This window comes from Morone saxatilis, unplaced genomic scaffold (genome assembly GCF_004916995.1).
Source record: "Morone saxatilis isolate NCDOM2014 unplaced genomic scaffold, NCSU_SB_2.0 Contig23, whole genome shotgun sequence".
Lineage (NCBI taxonomy): Eukaryota > Metazoa > Chordata > Actinopteri > Moronidae > Morone > Morone saxatilis.
In genome coordinates this window covers 10,105,527-10,127,310 of record NW_023339796.1, presented here as the reverse complement: position 1 = coordinate 10,127,310, position 21,784 = coordinate 10,105,527, and the positions used below count along the sequence as shown (strand labels likewise).

The 21,784-nt window shown below is 37.9% G+C and overlaps 1 protein-coding gene across 1 annotated transcript; it reads left to right on the top strand.

Annotated features, from left to right (window-relative positions):
• The first annotated feature begins 557 nt into the window (after window positions 1–557).
• sntg1 (syntrophin, gamma 1) lies at window positions 558–21,286 on the top strand. The gene is made up of 18 exons (XM_035670106.1): window positions 558–776; window positions 1,466–1,515; window positions 3,532–3,666; window positions 5,686–5,742; window positions 5,923–5,980; window positions 6,058–6,101; window positions 6,511–6,552; window positions 6,871–6,973; window positions 7,567–7,649; window positions 8,006–8,136; window positions 9,365–9,494; window positions 12,449–12,487; window positions 13,886–14,002; window positions 15,865–15,936; window positions 16,523–16,675; window positions 16,850–16,942; window positions 19,248–19,358; window positions 19,430–21,286. Exons 2-18 carry the CDS (start codon window positions 1,489–1,491, stop codon window positions 19,610–19,612), a joined length of 1,578 nt encoding a protein of 525 aa, XP_035525999.1. The 5' UTR covers window positions 558–776; window positions 1,466–1,488; the 3' UTR covers window positions 19,613–21,286.
• The last annotated feature ends 498 nt before the right edge of the window (window positions 21,287–21,784 follow it).

Genomic DNA, 21,784 nt, shown 5'->3' with positions numbered 1-21,784 from the left:
TTTCTCAAGGGTGTGCTATTGGAACCTAATAAACACTTTGAAAGAGTCATTTGTGCTTGGCATACAAAGATCCAAGAAAATGGAAGAATACGAGTTAATTGCATTTTGGCATTCGTGCACATGAATCCACAGGTTTTTACGAGTGAGGTATTTGAGAGGGTCCTTCATCACAGGCTGAGGATTGAGATTTTGGAGTTTGAAGTTTTCTTTAGAATCTCCTGTTTTTTTGGACCAGGTGCTTATTTTGGAAATAAAGCTGTGAATTGCTTCTGATTCAACATCCCACATTCATGCAGTAGATGTATTGACATCACGCTTATCTGTGTTTTTGGCAACTGTAGATTACATCTTTTCATTTATAGTCAGAAGCATTTAATCAACATTATTCAGCTCTGTTTTTGAATTTGAATGCTTAAATGTTTTTTTTATTGTTGTTGTTGTTTGCTTCAGCTCTTGTGTGTAACAGCAGCTCCTTGGGTTTAGTATCAGAATGATACCTTAACCACATCCTCCTCCTTTTACTGCAGCACGGCCACCGATCAGGAGTGAAACCTCGCTTCGCGATAGCCTCATTCTGCTCTTCAGCATCGGCTCCACTGGGAATAATCCTGCAACACCTAGAGCCAGCCAGGAGAGGTGACAGCTCTGCTCTACCACCACCCAAGTCTGACAGCCATGATTCGGGAAGACCCTCTGCTTCGGCTCAGATCAGGGATCAACTCGCTGCTCAATGGCTAGATCTCACCGTACAAAGAGCTGGGGGCCTTTCTACTGAGGTATGTCTCTGGTTCCCTCTGCAGCACAGGTTTCTATAATTCAAGTGTGAGCCATTTTTGTTCTGTACTTGTTTTGTCGAGTCAAGTGGCAGTCATGTCTGATTAAAACTGAGTGGAACTGGTTTATGTAAATGAAGCTCTTGTACAACATTCCTCAAGACTACTTGTGTATCTGTCTGTATAGAAGTCACCTGATTTAAAAAAAGTATGTGTTAGTCATTGGTAGTGTTTTTTTTAAACCACAATACCACTCAGATTGTGGTACTGTTATCGTGGCATTTTCTCTTACTTCAGTTTTATGCTTTCTCTGACAGCGCCTCAGTTATAGTAACGCTGTTCATTTCTAGGAGCGCTGGATTCGATATTGAAACATTTATTAGGATACCTGGGTTCTCACCTTTGCTAATAAATTATCCATTACTGCTTAATGGTCTCTGGTTCTCTCCTAAGATCGCTTAATAGGAATTGTTTTTCTTGCATAGTTGAGTTGACTTTAGAAGCGGCACGTTTCTATAAAAATCTACTTCTCTCCATTGTTTAAGTTCTATCTGAATAAAATAATTAAAAAAAAGGTATCATCCTAACAATGGCAGTTTAAATCAACTGTGCGGTTTTGCTGCATCGAGCCAGCTATGTCATTAAGCGTTTGCCTCCACAGTCTAACTCGATCTTGTTTTTCTTCGTTGCAGTATCCCTCACTGCATAGTAGCACATGGATTTCAAGACTTCAAATGAAGAGGTTGGTTCATCTATGTAACATTTTAAATTGACTATAATCATAGAAGCCGCTTTGGCATTTTCAAGCGCCTGAAAGCATGTGACTTGAAGCACAAATCTGTACAGTACGCATCCATTGTCACCTGTACAAACAAATGAGTCAACAAGCAAACACACACAGTAAAACACACTTCATGATGTTGCTCCGTTCAGTGTGAACGGCAGAAAACGACAGCTTGAAATGACTTTTAGAAACCATATAAATATTGTATGTATACGACATTACTTACTAGTATTGAACCATTCTGCAACACAGATAGAAAGCTGCTCTCTTTTTGATTGTTTTATTTATTGGTCCTGATTTTGCATTCATTTCTTAAAATGACATGACTGCTTCAAAGTCCTTAGTGTCAGTACAATTAGCATGTTTGGGGACAAACCTTTCTACAACCTACTGCAGGAGTGGACTAAACCATGTATATGTCTTCCAGAGGAGAGCAGGTCTAATATGGTTTTCTATGAGGAATAATGTATCAAACGTTTTATTCAGCCAACGGTAAGAAAGCCCTGACATAGAAGACCTACATGGGTGAAACATGTTTCACCCCCACCTTTTTAATGATTTAGCCACTACAACATAGGCCTTTTATAATATTCTGTTTCCTTCATCCTTAATATTTTTTGGTGTGCTTGGATTGATTCTCTTTCTGTTTTTTTTTTTGCACACATATTTTATCTACAAAGAGCAACAGGTCATTTCCTTTTTTCCTAGCCAACCGTAATAGTTTACTTATCATGCCAGTTATGTAAAATATCAACACTGCAGAACAGGCTTTTAATACTGTGCTTTTTGAGGGCACTCTCCATGTTGGGGTATTTGGTTCCACCACTCATCTTACAACTACACCCCTGGGTAATAAAGAGATTTCCTTGTGTATCTGGTCTGATCGTGATGCAGATAATAATGGAGGGGGGGAATTATAGAGAAACAGAATCGGAGATGAGGCTAATTATCTACAACACAAGCGCTACAGCAGGTCAATGTTCGACCACGTGAGACGCTGTCAGTACCAGCTATGTACAGTTATGGCACTACTGCCCTCATTTTGCTCGGCTAATGACTCTCACGCACACATTACCTCAAATAATGTGTATTAATGCGTCCCTCATTTCATTTCTCATGCTGCAGCTGCTCCAGGCGGAGGCTCATTTCTTCTCATTCCTCATTATGGGTGAAAGATAATATGCTCCATAAACTGACTTTGATTCAAGTTTGACCTGCAGTCTGCTACCACTCGGCTCTGTCTCTAAGAATAGCAACCAGCTGTCTTGTTAACTGATGAGCGACGTATCCCGGGTGACAAGGATGCTGACACTGGTGGCTTTTTTCTATTAGCAGTCTTGTCAGGTGAAGGTGCTCCTTTTATTTAGACCTTTTTAAGTCAAGGACAGGGCAGGCATTGCAATTAGCCAGGGAGGAGGAAGGATATGCAGAATGCAAATTTATGCGGATTAGCATGTTTTAAATGGATCATTGGAAACAGACACAGTCCTCACACAGGGAGATTCAAATATAGAGGGTGAGCATGGTTCCAGCCACTTAATTTCACAGGTTCTTAATTTGTCATCATCCTCATCATCAGCCTTTCACTTACAGTAAATTAGATGATTTAAGTGTTTTTTTCTCTATCGCCGGGGATGTATACAAAGCAAAGAGAGGGCACACAATGTTATCACGACTCTTAAAAACCTGTTTCTGAGAGAGTATGCTCATTATTTGAAATCATAAATCAACAGCTGTCTTGTGTTTTTTTTTTGTCTAAATGTGTATTTATTACTCAGTGTGGAATTATTTGCTCCAGCATTAGCATTAAAAAGGAAAGTCGTAAAAAAGAAAATAACAGACATCACCAAAAGTCTGTATCCTAATTTCCATGTTCATCCTGAAACGAGTATTCTCAATGACATTTCATTTCATGGCCAGTTAATTTACTCAGGGAGGGATGATGAATGATTTTATCTTTCTGACTGTTCGCAGACAAAGACTGGGATTTATTTGATGCAAGAAGGTAATGAGGAGCCGTTTAATATTCGACTACACTTGGCCAAAGATATTCTGACCATTCAAGAGCAAGATGTCATCTGTGTGTCAGGAGAGCCTTTTTATTCAAGTGTAAGTAACCCAGTTCGTGTCTTTAAGAGCTCACACATTGAAATCAGTAACATGTACAGCACAATAAATGACAGTTACAATGAATGTCTGCGTCACTGACAAATCTACGTCAGTTAATCTATTCCTCATAAATCTAATGTAGCCATTAAGTAGTGATTCACCTAGTGCATTGTGGTGTATAGAGTGTAATAATTAGGCCACACTTGTCACCATGTCTGAAAACTTTTTCTTCACATTATTAAGTTTACTGTTACTCCATGACCTTTCTCAAAAAGGCATAACTCATTCAATAACATTTTGCTGTCGAAGACAAACGGAGGAAGCGCTTGTGTCTTCTGAAACATGATTGCTCATTAACGGAAAGGGTGAAGACACGGGTATGTTAATGCAACCTTAGCTTGTCAGAAAGTCCCAGTGCAGACTTATTGTGACCAATTTAAAAATGTGAAATTCCTGCATAGTATCAGAACTAAATGTAATGGAAATGCAGTGACAGGTAATCAAATTCCCAATAATGATATGAAACAACATCTTTGTACTGGAGCCACAGGCTGCAACAACCAATGGAAAAAGGAGTCAAATTACGAACACCTGACATAATTACAGCAAGTGTGAGACAAACAATATAGATCCATAGAATTCAATTGAAAATAGAAAAAAAGAGAAGTTCAACAAACAAACTCGTCCAAATTTCATATCCAAACTTGAAATGGTCAGGATATGTTGTTACTGTCTTCTTACTGTTTGATTGGTTTTTGAAACCCGTGGCTTTTAAAATTAGATCTTGTTTCATATTGTGAATTCGCTGCCTGGCGAAGGTCTACACAGTAAGACCAAAACACTGCATTTTTAATAAACCTAGTGCTGCTGACAGTGTGACAGCAATTTACCAACCACTAGTTTGTCAGAAACGTTCTAAACGGTGTCCCACATAGCAGGAATGGTTGGTTAGTTGAGTGACTGAAACCATCAGTGTAGTATATAGCTGGAGCTGAGTGATTTGGGTTAAATTATTATCTATTATCATGACATACATTTAAAAAGTATATTTTCCAGTTTATATCATGATATTGAAAATGTATGCAACATCACATCAATAGTGATCAAAATTTTGTTAAAAAACATGAACTGTGTTCCACTTGTGTTACAGGTGTGAAACAAAAACTTGTTCTGTCTGTGCACTGAGCTCGAGCCAGGAGGCGATTAGTCTGGCAGCACCTCTAAAGTTCATTAATAAAGAATAAAACAGAAAAGTAAAACTGTTAATTTGTGGTTTTACAGGGAAGTTACCCGCCATAACAACAGCCCGGCGCTGTGACTTTGTGGAGTCTTGTCATTATGGTGAGGTTACCCGGCAACCCGGAGACTGATACACTGTTAGAAATAGTTACAGCATGTAACGGCTTCAAAAACCTCAGATCGTTATTTTTAGACTGTGTGCATGGATTAAATAGAGAGACATAGAGACATAACATGTTAATGAGCTTTAGAGGTGCTTGCAGGTGGTATTGTTGTACTTTTGGACAGAGCCAGGCTAGCTGTTTCCCCTTGTTTCCAGTCTTAATGCTAAGCTATGCTAATTGCCACCTGGCTCCAGCTTTATAATTACTGCTGAGGAAAAGGACAGTGGTATCTTTTCATGTAACTCTTGCATAGAAAGTGAATAAGTGTGATTCTCAAAATGTCTTTTACTTTAATAATACATTTTTGCAAATGTTGCTCATAATCATTCATTTGTACAACATGTTAAGATCATATATTAAGTTAACATTTCACCAAAAGTCTAAAGATGATAATATTTAATTATCACTGCTTTCTATGTATAACTGTTATTGTTAAAGTTAGCTACATAGATACTTTTAATTGTAACTTACAGAAACAGTATATAATACAATAAGGATGTAAAACTTAACATAATTGTTATTTATTATCATTAAATCTTTTAACAAAAGCAGCCCCTTTCCACAGGTTCAGCATCAGTCTGAACTAATTTCTCGATGGTAACTGAATCTCTTCCAGGAGAGGACTGTAACGATCAGGAGGCAGACAATAGGAGGGTTTGGCCTGAGCATCAAGGTAATTTAGATCCCAACCGATTAGGGCTGCACCTCTCAACTTCTTTAAACTAAGTCTGAACAAGTGTTATTGATAATTGTCTTGTCAAATAACAGCATGCTCTGCTTTCAAGTGTCACTGCCTGATTATGTGTTTTGTCTAATTCAATTTAATTTAATTTAATTTAATTTGTCTCCTCAGGGTGGAGCAGAGCATAAAATCCCTGTTGTGATATCAAAAATATCAAAGGAACAAAAAGGTATATTGTTGTTTGGACAAACAACTCCTTCCATTTTACTCCTCTAGTTTGTTTTTACTTGATTTTTTTGTTTCCAGCTGAACTCTCTGGCCTGCTTTTCATCGGAGACGGCATCCTTCAGGTAAAATGCCAAAACTCACATTACTGCCTGTTTACACAGCTCATCCTACTCTGGAAAATAACAAATCTTTAATAATTCATGTGCCACATGTCCACAAAACTGTGTTGAATAATGGTGCATCCCTATAGATAAATGTCACGTCCCCAAGTCTTTCATTTGTTACATGTATTTCAGTAAAAAAAAAAATCTTTCATATCGCTCAGCTCATGATGCATAGGAAACATCTACAAACCAGCCAAAGGCATTCTGTATTCATGGCAACTGTGGATGTGACTCTCTTGTTTACAGTTTTCAGCGCAGATGCCATAACAGTTATTGTGCTTGCCTCATTAATCATTCTGAAGATAGAGCTACAGTGATATGATGCCAGCAGTATTATTTAGGGTAACCCTGTTACTGTTGTTTCTAGATAAATGGAATAAACGTTAGAAGTTATCGCCACGAGGAAGTGGTAAGCTGTCAGCTCATATCTTATATTTTCTTACACTGCAACAGCTCTTTCAACACCTTATCTTGTCTCATTTTATGATTTGTATCTTTTTGACATGTAAAGCCAGTTGTTTCTGTGTCATCCTTTTTTTAAATGTGACTGCAAGAGATATGTGTTTCAGGAGCATAACTTCTGCATCTGTTTAAAATCTCTTATCTTGGCTTTCCATTCTTAGTTAGACATTAGCACACCATGTTTCATCACAGCAAGCAATCAGCAGAAAACCACGCAGTTTACAGCTCATGCAATAAAAATATTCTTGCGTTTTTTACTTTCCAGGTCCAGGTTTTGAGAAATGCTGGTGAAGAAGTGACTCTTACCGTCTCTTTCCTAAAGAAAACCCCAGCCTTTCTGAAACTTCCCCTGTGTGAGGACTGCACATGTAAGAAACACTCCTTCAGTGAAGTATAAAACCCTATTACTGCACTACAAAATAATTAACCAAGAATATTTATAGCTTGTGTTACTTCCTATCAAGGACTGGTTGTCCTGGTGACTATAAACTTGAGCCTGAAGAGCCACTTTGAGAAAAATAAAAAAGTATAAATTCAGAAGCTTCATTTTTTGGATTTGGTCATCTTGACAAGTACTGAATAAAGATGGGACTTTGCTAAAGAGAGGGGTGAAAAAAAGAGGAACGGACACATCTCAAGCTTAACAAAAGATGCTTAAGACTAAACTGATTGAATTGACATTGTTCATTGTGGTGCAACTGTGGATTGCTTTTCCATGGGAAAGCTTCAGCCCGTCATCAGACATGAAAGCTTTCATAAAATCCTTTCATATGCGTATATAGGCCAGGTTGACTGGCCATCCAACCAGTCAACTGAATACAAATTGGCACAGAGCCGGAGCCTACAGTGGAGGAGAACAAAGTAACACACTTTTGTTGATAGCAGTGATTCACTGCAGCTAGAAACCTCGAGTTTGGAGGCTTTATTGACTTTTTTGTGTGTGTCCCTGCTGTACTTTTAGGCATCCCCAGTGACCAGAGTAGTGGAACTTCCTCTCCTCTGTGTGATAGCGGACTGCACTTGAACTACCATCCTAACAACACGGTACTTTTTTCATCAGCTTCTTCTTTGAATGACTGATTCTATAACTGTCCCTCTGTAACCATGCAGCAGCGTTCCCGGTGCCAGAAAGTTGTTACCATGCAACTGTCACTGCTCACTGATAACCGGGATGCTCTATCTTTATCTTTTGAGGAGGGTGAATCAGCTTTCCTCTACAGCTCGCGCTCACTGAACCTGCCTATGCACCTGCAGCAACAACAGCAGCAGCAGCAGCAGCAGCAGCAGCAGCAGCAACAGCACGGCAGCAGCAGGACTCACACTCTTGACATGTCAAGTGTTTGAAACGTGTGACCTGGGAAATGACAAGCTCTTCTAAATTGTGTTTCATGCTTCTGCAGGACACGCTGTCCTGCTCGTCCTGGCCCACATCACCAGGGCTGCGCTGGGAGAAGAGATGGGTGGACCTGCGCCTTATTCCACTGCTCCACTCACGGCTGTCGCAGTACATCCCAGGCTCTGACGCCTGCAGGTGAGCTGCGGGACTTCCATCTTGAAGTGTCAGTGGTGTCAGTCCTGACTTGCAGACCTGGTATCTCCCTATAAGGCTCTGCAGACTGTTAGAGCTTACTAAACATTTTTTTCCCTGCTTAGTGTGTCCTTTTAAACACAATTAAATAAACAAGAAAGTTAAAAAGTGAATTTTACTTACATTAGTTTTGTACAACCGCTTTAGGACAAACCTAGTGAATAGAGGATGTTTGAAGTAATAAACCATTAAGCTGTCAATAAAGACACTTCCATGCATGTTTTAGCCCAATAACTGAGGGTTTCATAAGCATACCATACATATCTACATTGATTAGCCATGTATTAATGGCAATGGTTTCAGTTTATTTTATGTCATAATAAAGATAGACTTCACATCACATCACTTCAGACTTAAAACAGGCCAGAGTAAACATTTTGTTTGCTTCATTGATTTATTTTGGTTATAAAATTGCGAGTATGCTCTTTTTGATAATTTGTTGACATATTTAAAGCGTCAATAATATATTTTTTAATTTTTGTGAAAACAGTGTGACAATGTGAGAGGGGTTGCTAGAAATAGAGATGAAACCTGCAGAGAATTATTACCTGACTCTGCAGCTTCCCTCGGCTTTATGGAGCTTTATAGCGAGTTTCAACTTCTTGTTTAACTGTCTGGTCTGTTACTTTACCGGCATGTTGTGTTCTGCTGCAGCATGCAGCTGTTTAAAGCAAAAAAAAAGCTCTAAAAAACCACAGTACACTATGGCAGACAAAGTAGTATTCATCAGGTGGCCAGAAACTTAAAATGATAATGACTCAAAATGATAATGTTGCTAAACTATTTGCTAATGAGTTCGTCATGTCAGTGTGTCAGTGTGCACAACTTGTTTCCACTCCCCTGTGGCCAAAACCAGCAGTCATTGCAGGTTTAAAAGAAAGGTTTGAGGAATACAACTTACCAAGATGTTAGAAGGGAAATATTAATTGTGAATTTTTGCAGAGGGAAGATTTTAAAGAGAGATTTTTATGCTGGGATGGAATAATTGCTTATGATGACCACCCAAAAATTAAGTTTAGGAAAATATATATCGCAACTAGGTTTCCGGTCTTTACAAGTTGTTTCTCATCAACTTCTGATATAAATGGAAACTAATGGCTTCCTTGAATGTTGTAAATCAATCAAAAGTGTTATGGTATGTATATAATTCCATGATCTTATGTTCTTTCAGGAAAAATGCCTTCCAGGTCATAGCTGTGGACGGAGTTTGTAGCGGCGTTATACAGTTTCCTACAGCTGAAGACTGCTTGGACTGGCTTCAGGCAATAGCGAGCAACATTTCCAGTCTCACCAAGCACAATGTGAGTATGGAACACTTCGCTCTGCTGCCTCTTGCAGTTCCCCAATAAACCAATAAGATACTGGGTTTAGTATTAACGCAACAGACTTTCAATGTGTGTGATTTTCTAACAGTCCTTTTGCAAATGTCACGGCAATAAGCAGACACATACTAATGTCTTTTCACACTATGCATAACGTACACACTTATTTCTAAGAGCCTGAGGTTACAACAGAAATTATACTGCGCTACACTTACTCCCCCCAGCTAAACCTATGCACTTATTTATAATTCACCATGATACGTTAGAGAATAATGATAGCAAGAGACAGCAAGAAACAAAGAAATAATGATGTTGTATTCTTTATCTTATTGTGAGATTTATATTTTTCCAGCTCTTAAAAAACATGGTATGTTTTTGCTTTTGTGGCTCCAGATGGGTGGTGATGCTCAGCAGGGTGCTTGAATACAAACACTGCTAACAAGCTCCATCATATGTGGTGGCTCATAGAAAACCTGACAAAAAGTGTCTCATTTTGACACATTTATCAGCTTGTTTATGTGTATTTTCTTCCATTTCCATGCAGTAAACTGTACGTTACATTTCCAGAGAGCCTGCCTTCTAGAAAACAGGCAACCAGAGAGTAGTGTTGGCTCTTCACATGACATGAATATGACATGGATCGAGCAGCAGTGAAAAACAGGGATCTGTAATTATCGTGTGTCCATTGGTGTGTGTGTATGTGTGTATGTGTGAGTATGAGAGTATCTTCAGGGAATAATGGAGCCCTGGTTAATTGGAGTGGACGAAGTGAATAGCCTCAACAATCAAGAGTGTATTTCTCGCTCTGGCCTTGGCATTTACTGAGGTGTGGGAGTGAGCAAGTAACTTAGATAAATGTTGGATACACAGATTACTGACAATAGAGAGGCAGTAGTAAATGCCATATGATTTTAATATGGCTGAATCATCAGTGATGTCAGTTATTAATATGCTTCAATATGTACCTGATTCTTTTTAAAGAAGTAGGCACTAAAAGAAAAGTCAGGGGTTGTTTGAAGTCGGTAGGATCCTTCCTTTGGCGACCATGAATGTCTGTACAAACTTTCATCACTATCCATCTAATGGTTGTTGAGATAATTCAGTCAGGATCAAAGTGGTGAACCAACTGTCTGACATGTATGTCCTTTATTTGTTATCATTTTAAACTATATTTCTAAATTTTAACATATTTTATAATTAAATATTCTTTAATCATAGTTTAACTTATTTTGAAAAGTTAAGTTTAAGCGTATGCACTCTTTTTTTTTAAACGTTGTATTCATATGATGTGTTTATGTGCTTTGTGTTTTTATTTTATTGCTACACAACCAATTACCCCTTCGAGACAAATAAACTGATTTATTGATTCATTTATTATGCTCAACCAGATCTCGCAAAGATCTTTTAAAAAAACAATAAACTGTAAACCTAGAGACTGTATTTGATGTGCCAAACTAAATATTCATAGATAGCCCCTAGTAGTAAAGAAATAAGCCCCACTTATTAAACAGGAAACCTTGCAAATGAGATGTATAAAGTGGACAAAAATATCACAAACACCTAAAAATATATGAATATCAAAGACCTAATAAAGAGAAGGGTCGTCCTTTGCTTGCAGAGCAGCTTCATTCCTCCTTGGATGTCTGTCATATAATTGAACTGAGCTGTTTGTAGTCAGATGTTGCACCATTCGTCATAAAAAAACGCCTACAGCTCTCTGAGTGATGATGGAGGAGGGAATCCACTCTGTGCTCCACAAATGTGAAATGTAATCTCACTGTTTTTAAACGTACTTGTTTGAACTGAGAGTCTGTTTTTTCTATTATTTTTGTATTTTATTTATTACTTTATTTCATGTCTTTCTTCATTCTGGCCTTTTAAATAATTAAATAGTTATTCTGCATCTTGCATCATTTCACATGTCCTCAGGTAGAGGTAAATGTACATCTATGTTTCAGTAACTGCACATTATCACAATAATGTAGTAAAGAATTTGAAATATAAAGTCTCTCAAAACAGAGATATAAAGTCAAGTACCAGCACCTAAAATTCTACTTAAGTGCAGCCCGTGTAAAATAAGTGTTCCTAGTTACTTTGAGTACGTTTTTACCAATGGGGCACCCATAAACTACAGTGAAAGTTCTCCTGTATGTATTTTTGGATAGAGAAAGAGATGTGTGTTTTATAACGTAAATAACCCCACAGCCTTTCCTCATTTGTGAGGTAGGTTAGACCTGCAGTCACTGTGACTGGTCACAACAACCCACAGCTGAATCTGAACAAACCCACTGTCACTGCTCCCACATATCCAAAACCCAGCTCACATCTTGACAGTTATCTGGTTTCCTTTCAGTCCCTCCGCTGAATAAAAAAAACATTTCCTCCCTCGGTGCAAACTTCAGTAACATTTCAAAATAAGCAGCAGTGACTTGTTCTCGCCTCCATAGGAGGACGGGACCTGGTCTGAACGGCTTAATTTGGTGTTGTGCTCCTAAGAAAGAGTTATATTGATAGTATAGTGTGGATTAGAAGCGAGTGATACCTGTGATGTGAGCAGAATGTTTTAATTTAAAGCCTGACTGCTCTCTCAGTAGTTTCCCCCGCTTTTATTATCACAGAGAGAATGGATTTTTTTAAATGGATTTTTTTTAGGAAGAGCCTCGGGTCCTTGTGGAAATGACTCTATCTATCTCATTTTGTAATTTGCATGCATTGAATAAATGAAGTAGCTCTAACAGTATTCTTTCAGTGCTGTGGTTAACATGTTAGCACAGATACTGTGATTCATAGTTTATTTGTTCTTAGACGGACTGTCACTGATTGTGAGTCCCTACGGGTTCACACAACTGTTTTGAATTCTACCAGTAATTGGTGTCGGGTTGTTGGCAGGAGATATTTTAATGAGTTATTGATGTTCTTGTTACATTTAACAGGTGAAGAAGATTAACCGAAATTTTCCAGTTAACCAGCAGGTAAGATGTTTTTCCAGGCAGCAGGAGAGCAAGAGCTCCTGCTGCTTGGTTAGATTTTTATTTTTTTTTTGTTCCCCCTCATCTTGAAAATCAAGAAGTAAATCTAACCAGGTCAGTCAGTCAGAGAGAGGACACAGTCCTGTCTTGCCAGCTATTGCAACACAAGAGAGAGAGTGTTTGCATCATTAAAGTCCATCCACTGAGAAATGATCAGAAAACAACTTAAGTGCCTTCAGTCAGTCAACTCGCAGTGTCATCTTTCAGTCTAAACATGGGGAGCAAATGAGGGGTTCCTTTTTTCTTTGTTATTTATTCTGGTTTCTGCCTCACAAAAAATGTGGGAATTCACTCGACAGTTCATTTAAGAAATAAAATGGCATGAGACATGACTGCTTGTCCCAAATCTTTCACTGGCTTGTTTTGCAGAAAAGCAAGAAAATGTCTTACTTGAGTTGCAATCACCCTGACTTTAATGAGTACTGATGGTGAGATACACTTGATGTCTAAAATCATGTCTCCGAACATTTGCAGTAGAAGCGCTGCTTTTTTCCCCTGTTGGGCTAACCTCTTTTTTCCTCCTGAATACGTAATATGATACCTTTTGCCTTCATGTAAGGGTCGGCAACGTGACGATACAATAAGATTTTTCCATGCAGTTTATACCGTTTTAGCTAATATCTTATATGCCTCTGTGTGTATTAGACCATTGTGGACAGGGTTACGAATCAATGCGTGCTGAATGATAGTTGGATATTAGAATTTTATATAATTTCATCTGTAGGATTTCACTGGTATTTTATCTGCTGGATAAACCAAAAACTGACATATCTGCATGGTTAATCTTTAAAGCCCCAGAGAACTTCTCAAGTATTTCTCTATAAGATAAAATATTCATGACTAAATGAGCAACAATCCAAGTTAAAATTAGGAAAAAACATCCTTAGATATTATTTATTAATACTCTGTCTGTGTGGTTTGATCAAATTTGATTGACAGTTGCTTTGCAGCGTAAGCAAAGAATCCCAAAAGTGCAATTAAATTTTAATACATATATTGCTAAATTCTGATGGATGCCATTCCCCAAATTCACCCTTTCCCAAATGCACTACCCAGAGACACAAATATAGAAATCTGATGTGAAATAACCAAAATAATTGATTGATGACTATCGATTCCAATCTGATGCAGAGTAATACCAGGGCCAGAATCACTGATACTGATACTTTTTATTATTAATGTACTATTATGTTGGGTTTTATAAGATGAATGTATCATGAACAAACAATTTCTCAATGGATTTATATAAATATAGACATAGAGACATTGTGATATAAAATAATTTTTTTCATACCTTCCACCCCTACTTTATCCTATAATCCCTGTTAATTTCAATGATAGATTATCTACATGGGCTGGGTTGACGAGAAGGAGCAGGACTCCGTTCAGGACCGAATGTATTCACCAAAGTTCCTCGCTTTGAGGGGTTCCTCACTCTTCAAGTTTTCAGCACCTCCTGTAAGTTTTCACTCGGTCCTAATTTGTTTAAAACTAACTTCTTTAAACCGTTAAACTTCTGTGCTTGAATTGATGTTGTTCAACTCCACGGGAGATTTTTCATTTGATGCTAATGTATTGTTGAGGGAGAAAATGCTTTCCTGTTAGAAAAGAAGGAAGCAGCTCACTCATAACCATTTGCGCTGCATCGATCTTCCTCTTGATTGATGATGATCATTAAATCTGTTTACATTCTGCCAGCCACTTAAGTGATTATGACAAGAGGGATAAGCTGTCGATGGTACTGGAGATGGGAAAAGATTGATAGATAACTGAAATAGCCTTCTCAACTTGAATATGCCGATATAAATGGAAAATGCTAATGTGGAATATAGGAGCCTGCTTGTTCAGACGACGTGACAAGCTTCTTTATTACTGAAGTCTAGTTACCTACGAGGAGTAGATGACAGTTTTGAATTCAACAATCATTCATCAATTATTGACCATTCACTAAACTCTAAACAGTGATTGTCCATTAGCAGCCGTAACTAGAAATAGCAAGCCTGTCAAGCTCTGTATTTCTTTCCTCGGGCTGAAGCGGTGTGCATGGGACTAAAGAGCGATAGGCCGACTTGGTACCTAAATTATAAAAGTGACTGTTTCGGAAACCAGAAATACAAGAGCCACAGTATCAGAAATGCAGTCTGTTTATCCGCTCTAACATAAGTTGTAAAACATTAGCGTCAGTGCTGTAGTAAAGACCACCTTTGTCGAGTCCAAGACCAGGACTAGTTGAGACCAAGTCAAGGCCAAGTCCAAATGAGAGAGACATAGTCGAGACCGAGACAAAAAGAAAGGAATGCTTTCGCCATTGCCAAAGAGATGAGTTTTGGCAGCCAGGCATACTATTGCAAGTGACATTGATTGGTCTGCATTGTAACCATGGTTACCATTGTCAGTGCCCGTTCTAGATGGATTTTTGAATTAAAACCAATACCTGTTTTCTGAATGAGCACACTTCATCAATGGTTTTGCTTTCAAGGAGGAAGTTGCTTCAGAAAAACAAAGCTTTGGTTCTATATGGTGAGGTTGCTGCAAAGACCAACTAGATTATTTGGCGAGACCAATAACCAAGTCCGAGTGCAAACCAACGAGTAGCGTTACCTCTAAAGGACAGGGGCGTGTCAACTTATTATGGGGTTCCAGTTTAGCTACTTTAGGAAAAAACCTGTTGACTGTGTGTGTGGGAGCCAAGGAAGACATGTATCATAGTTTAATGAGTGGCTCTGTCCTGCTCTTTATTAGATTTTTCAGCCAAACATGCTTTAGATAACAAACTCAGTGGTTATTCATCCTCAAATTCATCCTCCTTTTCTCTAGTAAAAGTAAATAGGACTGTTTAAAAATACAAACAAAATCTAACCACAGTGGTTCTCGTCCAAGTTGTTTCTCGGGTTAGAGTGAATAACATTTTAATTACATTTTTATTTATTCAATGCTGTATTTAAATACAAGGACTAATAGCTTTACCCTGCAATACACGATCAGTACTATTCCTAAATTTCCATATCTTCTACATGGAGTTTTTAGCATTAGCATTAGCTTTTGCTAACTGGCTACAGCTGGTAAAAGCCATTCATTTCAGGAGACTAAATCCACAGTCATCTCCTAGAAGGCGGCAGCTTCTGTTTACTTCTGTGTGAAATTGAGGAACAGCAGTTGCAAAAAATTTCAAGTGGTAAATCTGTCAGTGTTTTCATTGTAAGCTGTAAAATGAGGGGAGCTCAACAGGCGTAGTAAGGGGTGAGGGGGTGTTACTGTTTCTCTCCCTTTTATAAAGCCATTCTTCAAATCAAAGATAACATTTATGTGACACTTTTCAGGTGACAACATGGGACTGGACCAGAGCAGAGAAAAGCTTTACTGTGTATGAAATAATGTGCAAGATATTAAAGGTAAAGTAAACTTTTATATTTCTCTAAACATTTAGAGAGGCAGCCTTCACACGCTGGATACATTGAGAGAATATTAAGTGGAAAACTAACTAACTTATATAACTCACTGATTTTTTTGCATGTGTTCTACTTCCCACAGAGACACTCAAGGTTCAGATTGTATTGTTCATTCTCTGCAGGTTTGAGGTCACTTTGAATTTGATTGTGAGAATTTATCTGCAGTTCATTATCTCGAACCTCATTATGGCGAATTTAATTCATATTGATTCACATATTAAATCAGATATAAGTTGACCTACACTGCCATACCTATTACACTCTGCCATTTGGGTTACATGAAGCTATAAAAAGATACATTAGGGTAAAACACTGTGGTTCTTGCATATATAGTATGCATTACCTTCATTTAAGGATTGAGGAATTCATGTGCTCTTAAAGCCGCAGTCTACAGTCGTTACTCAGTCATCAGAGTACGTAAACCTCCCTTTAGCTTCAGGAAACTGCATTGCTGTTGCTTTGTCTTATCTCCGCGTCACTCTGCCCATCTGTACCTGATCAGCATGGCAGCCGTACTGTCTTATCTTAGGATAATGACCTTCTGGACAAGAGGAAGCACTGCTTCAGCGTCCAGACGGAGAGTGGGGAGGACATGTTCTTCAGCGTGGAACTGGATTGCGAGCTGCTGATCTGGGAAAAGGCTTTTCAGATGGCCACTTTCCTGGAGGTGGAGAGGATACAGGTCTGCACCTGAACAGTAGGCAACGTGCAGGGAATTGTGACGATTTTAATCTAGCACACAGTTCCAGCTCAGTTGTTTTAGTACAAAGATTGATAATGCTCATGTGACATATTCAACAGAGCAAAAAATACTTTTATGTCCTTGTGGGTAACATCTTATTCTCCTATTCTGTAGTGTAAAACATATGCCTGTATCATGGAGAGCCACCTCATGGGACTGACAGTTGACTTCAGCATGGGCTTTGTGTGCTTTGATGCAGCTTCAAAGGTGAGTGTCATTTATCATCAATAAAAATAATGAAAATAGATCCTTTCGGTTGGAGAGTTCAGACACCGTTGTACACAGTGTGATGAAACCAATCGTGATGCCTCAGCCTCCCTTTTTCTTTTTTTGGCGCTACTAACTTATTCTGCCCTGTGTGCATTTTGGGAGTATGAGCACATTTGTTTTGACGGCTGGTTCCCCCCAGCTCAAACATCTCACTCCTGCCTGCAGTTCATTTTGGCCTTTCCCCAAGTCTGAGAGCCATGCAGACTACTCCACTGGTGCACATTATGTGGATGAGCTGGACACGAGCTCTGCCATATTGTTCTCTAAGATTTTGGCCCTAATTCCTGCAATGTGAAACAACAATGTTCCCCAAGGACGCTAAAAATGTTGCCAGCGTATTGTTTACAGAGAAAAATGCACAAAACACAATCCATATGTACACTGCAACTGCAGACAATACACTGTGTGGGATTACTCTGTAATTAAAAGCTGCTATTGGCAAATTAAAAAAAAACATATTAGAATTAGTTTCAATCGGAAACAGGACAAATATAACTCTATTTCGACAAGTTGAGCTGTAATCTGCTGGCTCAGGACCCAGTGAGATGTTTCACCATGGCTCTAGTTTTAATCAAAAGCAGCAACGTTCTTGTATAAAAAGACAATTTTAATTGGAACATATAGAACAAGGATGACTGAGACATACTGTATGTTGTCACGCACAGTTATTTATAATGTTTAAAGGCATAAAACACAGCTGTGTAGTGAATACTTACTGCAAGAAAGCTTTAAGTTTGACAGCCACACCTGTTCTTCACGCTTCCTGCATTTAGAAAAAAAACGTAGGGCTCAGCTGGCGGGTTAGCTGGTTTGGGCCTTTCTCTGTGTGCATGTTCTTGCCATGGCTATGGTTTCTCCAGTTCAACAGCAGTCCTGCTCAGTATGGGTATGCATAATAGGTGAATGGATTAAAAAAAAAACATACTGTATTATAGTCTGTTCAATAAATGAACATAGAGAGATAAACCACAACATTTTAATATATGAAATGGTGGTTTTACACAGAGCAAGTGAGCCACTCATCTGGTGAGGTGTTGAATTAATGAGCTAAATTGTGAGAAACACACAAACACAAACAAAGGAGGGAAACAGCAAGCAAACATGAAGTTCATGTTAACTTGACAATTCTGCATTAGGAAGGCCATGAAAAATAATCTGCTAAAAAAATGCATGTAGTAATGTCCTCTTTTGATCTATATGATACAGACTATATTATATATCTTGTTATATCATTTTATTATTATTAAGCATGCATTGATGTAAAAGCAGGAGTTTAAATGCTGTTGTAATGAAGTAAAAAGTACAATATTTCCCTCTGAAATGTAGTTCACGTACCATTTTCCACCACTGGTAATTACAGAAGTATCTGTAGGTGTCATGTGACTGTCATTTGGTAAAACACAGACTATAACATTTTCTTTTAAAATGTAGTGAAGTAGAAATATAAGATATAAGATAACACAGTACTTATAGTGAGTTAAATGCCACTGCTGCAGCAATACAAAAATAAAACTGAGCATTGCAGACGCAGAGCTCTTCTCATGACAAGTAACTCTATGAGGAAACAGAACTAATGGAATATTTCAATGTAGGTCACAACACAGATATAATATTAGATGCTTGTGATTGACATGAAGGAGATAATGTTATGGTGAGTGAGTTTGAGAGGTGACACTCACAAATATCTGCTCGGATCTAAAAAGAAGTTTAAAATATATCAGTGAGATTTCTTGTGTATGGTATGTTAAACATGATTTCTCATGTCATAATTAATCAGATTGGTGTTACAGTAATTATTACAGTGGCAGGAACAGTTAGCGCAGTATTGCAGTATGTACTGAATAGATACATATTCATGTGAAGTGTGGCCAGCTGTCTACCTGAGGAGTCCGTCTGGAAACGGACTGTCGTCTGGCTCACTGTGCAGCTTTTGTTTATTCAGTACAGCACTAATTGAATCACTGAAGGAAGCTCTGCTATTTCAGGTGAAATTGCTGTGGCTTGTTAAATTTCCCAATGGCAAAAAATAACAAGTTTATGTCTCACAATGACTGGTATCTAGTTGATCTGCTGACGTGCCCCATTTCTCACTGGATCCATGTGGATTTTAACATGAATTATTCATGAAATAGTGACACAAGAAGGAATTCGAAAATTCGATTGCAGTAAATAAAGACTTTAAAGTTGCATTTTAGTTGTTTAAAGTTACACTTGTATAATCTTTGTAATTTCTATGTTTCAGGCAGTACTGTGGAGATACAAGTTCTCCCAACTAAAAGGATCATCTGATGATGGAAAAAGCAAAATCAAGTTTTTGTTCCAAAATCAAGACTCCAAATCTATTGAAGCAAAGGTAATTCACTTTGAGGGGTATTTAATGAATTACTTATATGACTTGAGTATTGATTTTTTTTTCTCTTTCAGGAGCTGGAGTTCTCAAACCTCTTCGCCGTGCTTCATTGTATTCACGCTTTTTTTGCTGCCAAAGTTGCTTGCCTGGATCCGATGTTTGTGGAGAGCCAAGGCACCGCGACTACCACTGGGTTTCCTACTCTTTCCAGTATCTCATGTAATTCACAGACACCTAAACTCAAATACGCCACTTGACAGGCGCTGCTCTCCCCACAAACCTTCTAAAAGGACACTTAGTTGTGACTGTGGCCTAAAATGTGGTGGACAGGAGAACTGGAAAATGTTCAAATTTTGACATTATGGAGGACAGCTGTATACGGTGGTGGAATAAAAGACCTCGTTGGGAGTGATATACTTGATACCTTTCAGATTTCTGGGATTTCTGGAAAAAATTTTGGACCTAAACATGAACCTCTACTTTAAAAAACTTCCCAAAAAGACTCTACGGACACAAATGTGCGATTCAGAAATGTTTTTAAGTGAATTTGTCCTTCTCTTGATCCTCAGACATCCTTATAATCAACACATCACAAAGAAAAATGCAGTTCTTTTCCCAGGGTAGTCTGCTTTTCTATGTAATTTTATTCAACTTTTGAAGATTTGGAAGAGTTAAAACAAATCAGATTTTAGCCTTTTTTTTGTTTCCACATGACACAGTACATCACTTGAACGTCTGCAAGGATTTGTCTGGACACTGGATATGATGATGTAGTATGATGATGCTTTCTATATTTCCATTTTTGTGTGTTCTTGAGATGAAAACTTTTACCTACATTCATACTTCAATTAGCAGTAGAATGTATTTTTTCCACTGGAGTGTAATTAGACTGAAGCTAAATGGCAACACCAATCTAATAATGAATTTGAATTATGACTAAACTGAATGAATGCCTTAGATCAGTTTGTGTCGGAATATACTGAGTAACTTCATTTATTTTTCTCTCTATATAAAATACACCCACAGATTTAGGTCAGAATTTAACTATTACCCAGATTACTGGATAGAAAAGTTGTATGAGTGTAGTTTTTATTGTATGGATGAAGAGTGACATATTAATATACAGGTTCACAAACCGCACAACCATAATCTGACGATACCACTCTAAACGTGATTAAAAACACCTTCCTTCATGTTTATAGCATTTTTTTCTCTCTCCAAAAACTTGATTATGTAAATAAACACTGACATTCAAATGAACTCAAAGAATTATGAATGATGGCGATTACTTGAGGGATTACTTATAGGGATTATTCCATTTGTTAATTTGATGTGCACCAGAGACGACTAGGTAGATAGCTCATAACCTCGTGCTCTCTTCATCGTTTACTCTGTGGACCAATTTAAAAGAATAAAATCAGCTATGGTGTATTTTTCGAAATATTTGATCTTTTTTTGTTTTTTAATTCAGCATGTAAATATGATAACTTTTCATTGACAAAGAGAAAATACACCGCCAGGAAAATAGAAATATGTAGCGTCATGGCCTCCAAAGGTTCGAGATGCCCCTTTAAATTTCACTCTAGTATTAAGCTGTTTATAAATGCAGCAGAGTGACAAACTATCATATTCAAAAAAGAGTTCAGGTCAATTAGCGCAATTAGTCATGCTCTTACCTTCCATTTACAAAGTAGAATCCAAACAGAAGAGGCCCATGGGTAGGTAAACTCTAGAGGATAGTAAATTAAATGGGGTCAGTAAAGTGCTTGGTACAGTGCGGGCTTATTAAGCTGACATGAGTGTATGAGGGAGACTAATGGTGGTGCAGTCTATGCAAAGAAAGTCTGAGTGATGCCTTTGTGCTTTAAAATTATCTCGGTTGCATACCCTTATAACACAGGATCTAGAGAGTGAGGTTTATTTTATTTTTTGCAGATGTTTTATTAACAAATATGCTGTGTAATAAATTAATAAATAAGAACTTTTATAACATGGCTCACTGGTGGTCGGTTTTATTTTTCATGTATTCCACTGATTGAGTACTCGAATCACATTCTCAGATCTTAGTTAAATATTCTTTGCGTGTTAAAAATGCATTTTGGTTGTACTCAAAAATGTGCTATGATTTCTGCTATTTTTTCGGCATACTAATTTTGCACTTGGTGTATTAATGATATGTAAGCAGCTTAAAATATACTTGACTGCTCAGGAATAGTTTGACAGTTTGAGAAATATGCTTTGGCCCTTCTGGCCCTGTCCGAAGATAACGAAACCTACCTACCAGCGCTTCTCAAGATCAATAATTAACACCTTATTGCTCTGTTTTATCTGCATCAAAACCAACATAAAAACATCAATTTGCTAGCGGTTTTCCTTGTTTGCACTCTTTAAGCTAAGCTAAGCTAAGCTAAGCTCCCCAGCCTATTGCA

Excerpts from the sequence above, each read along its gene's own strand:
- sntg1 (XM_035670106.1), top strand. The coding sequence starts at position 1,489 with ATGGATTTCAAGACTTCAAATGAAGAG. Across the intron at positions 8,137-9,364 it reads CCAGGCTCTGACGCCTGCAG|GAAAAATGCCTTCCAGGTCA; the intron begins GTGAGCTGCGGG and ends ATGTTCTTTCAG. Across the intron at positions 16,676-16,849 it reads TGGAGGTGGAGAGGATACAG|TGTAAAACATATGCCTGTAT; the intron begins GTCTGCACCTGA and ends CCTATTCTGTAG.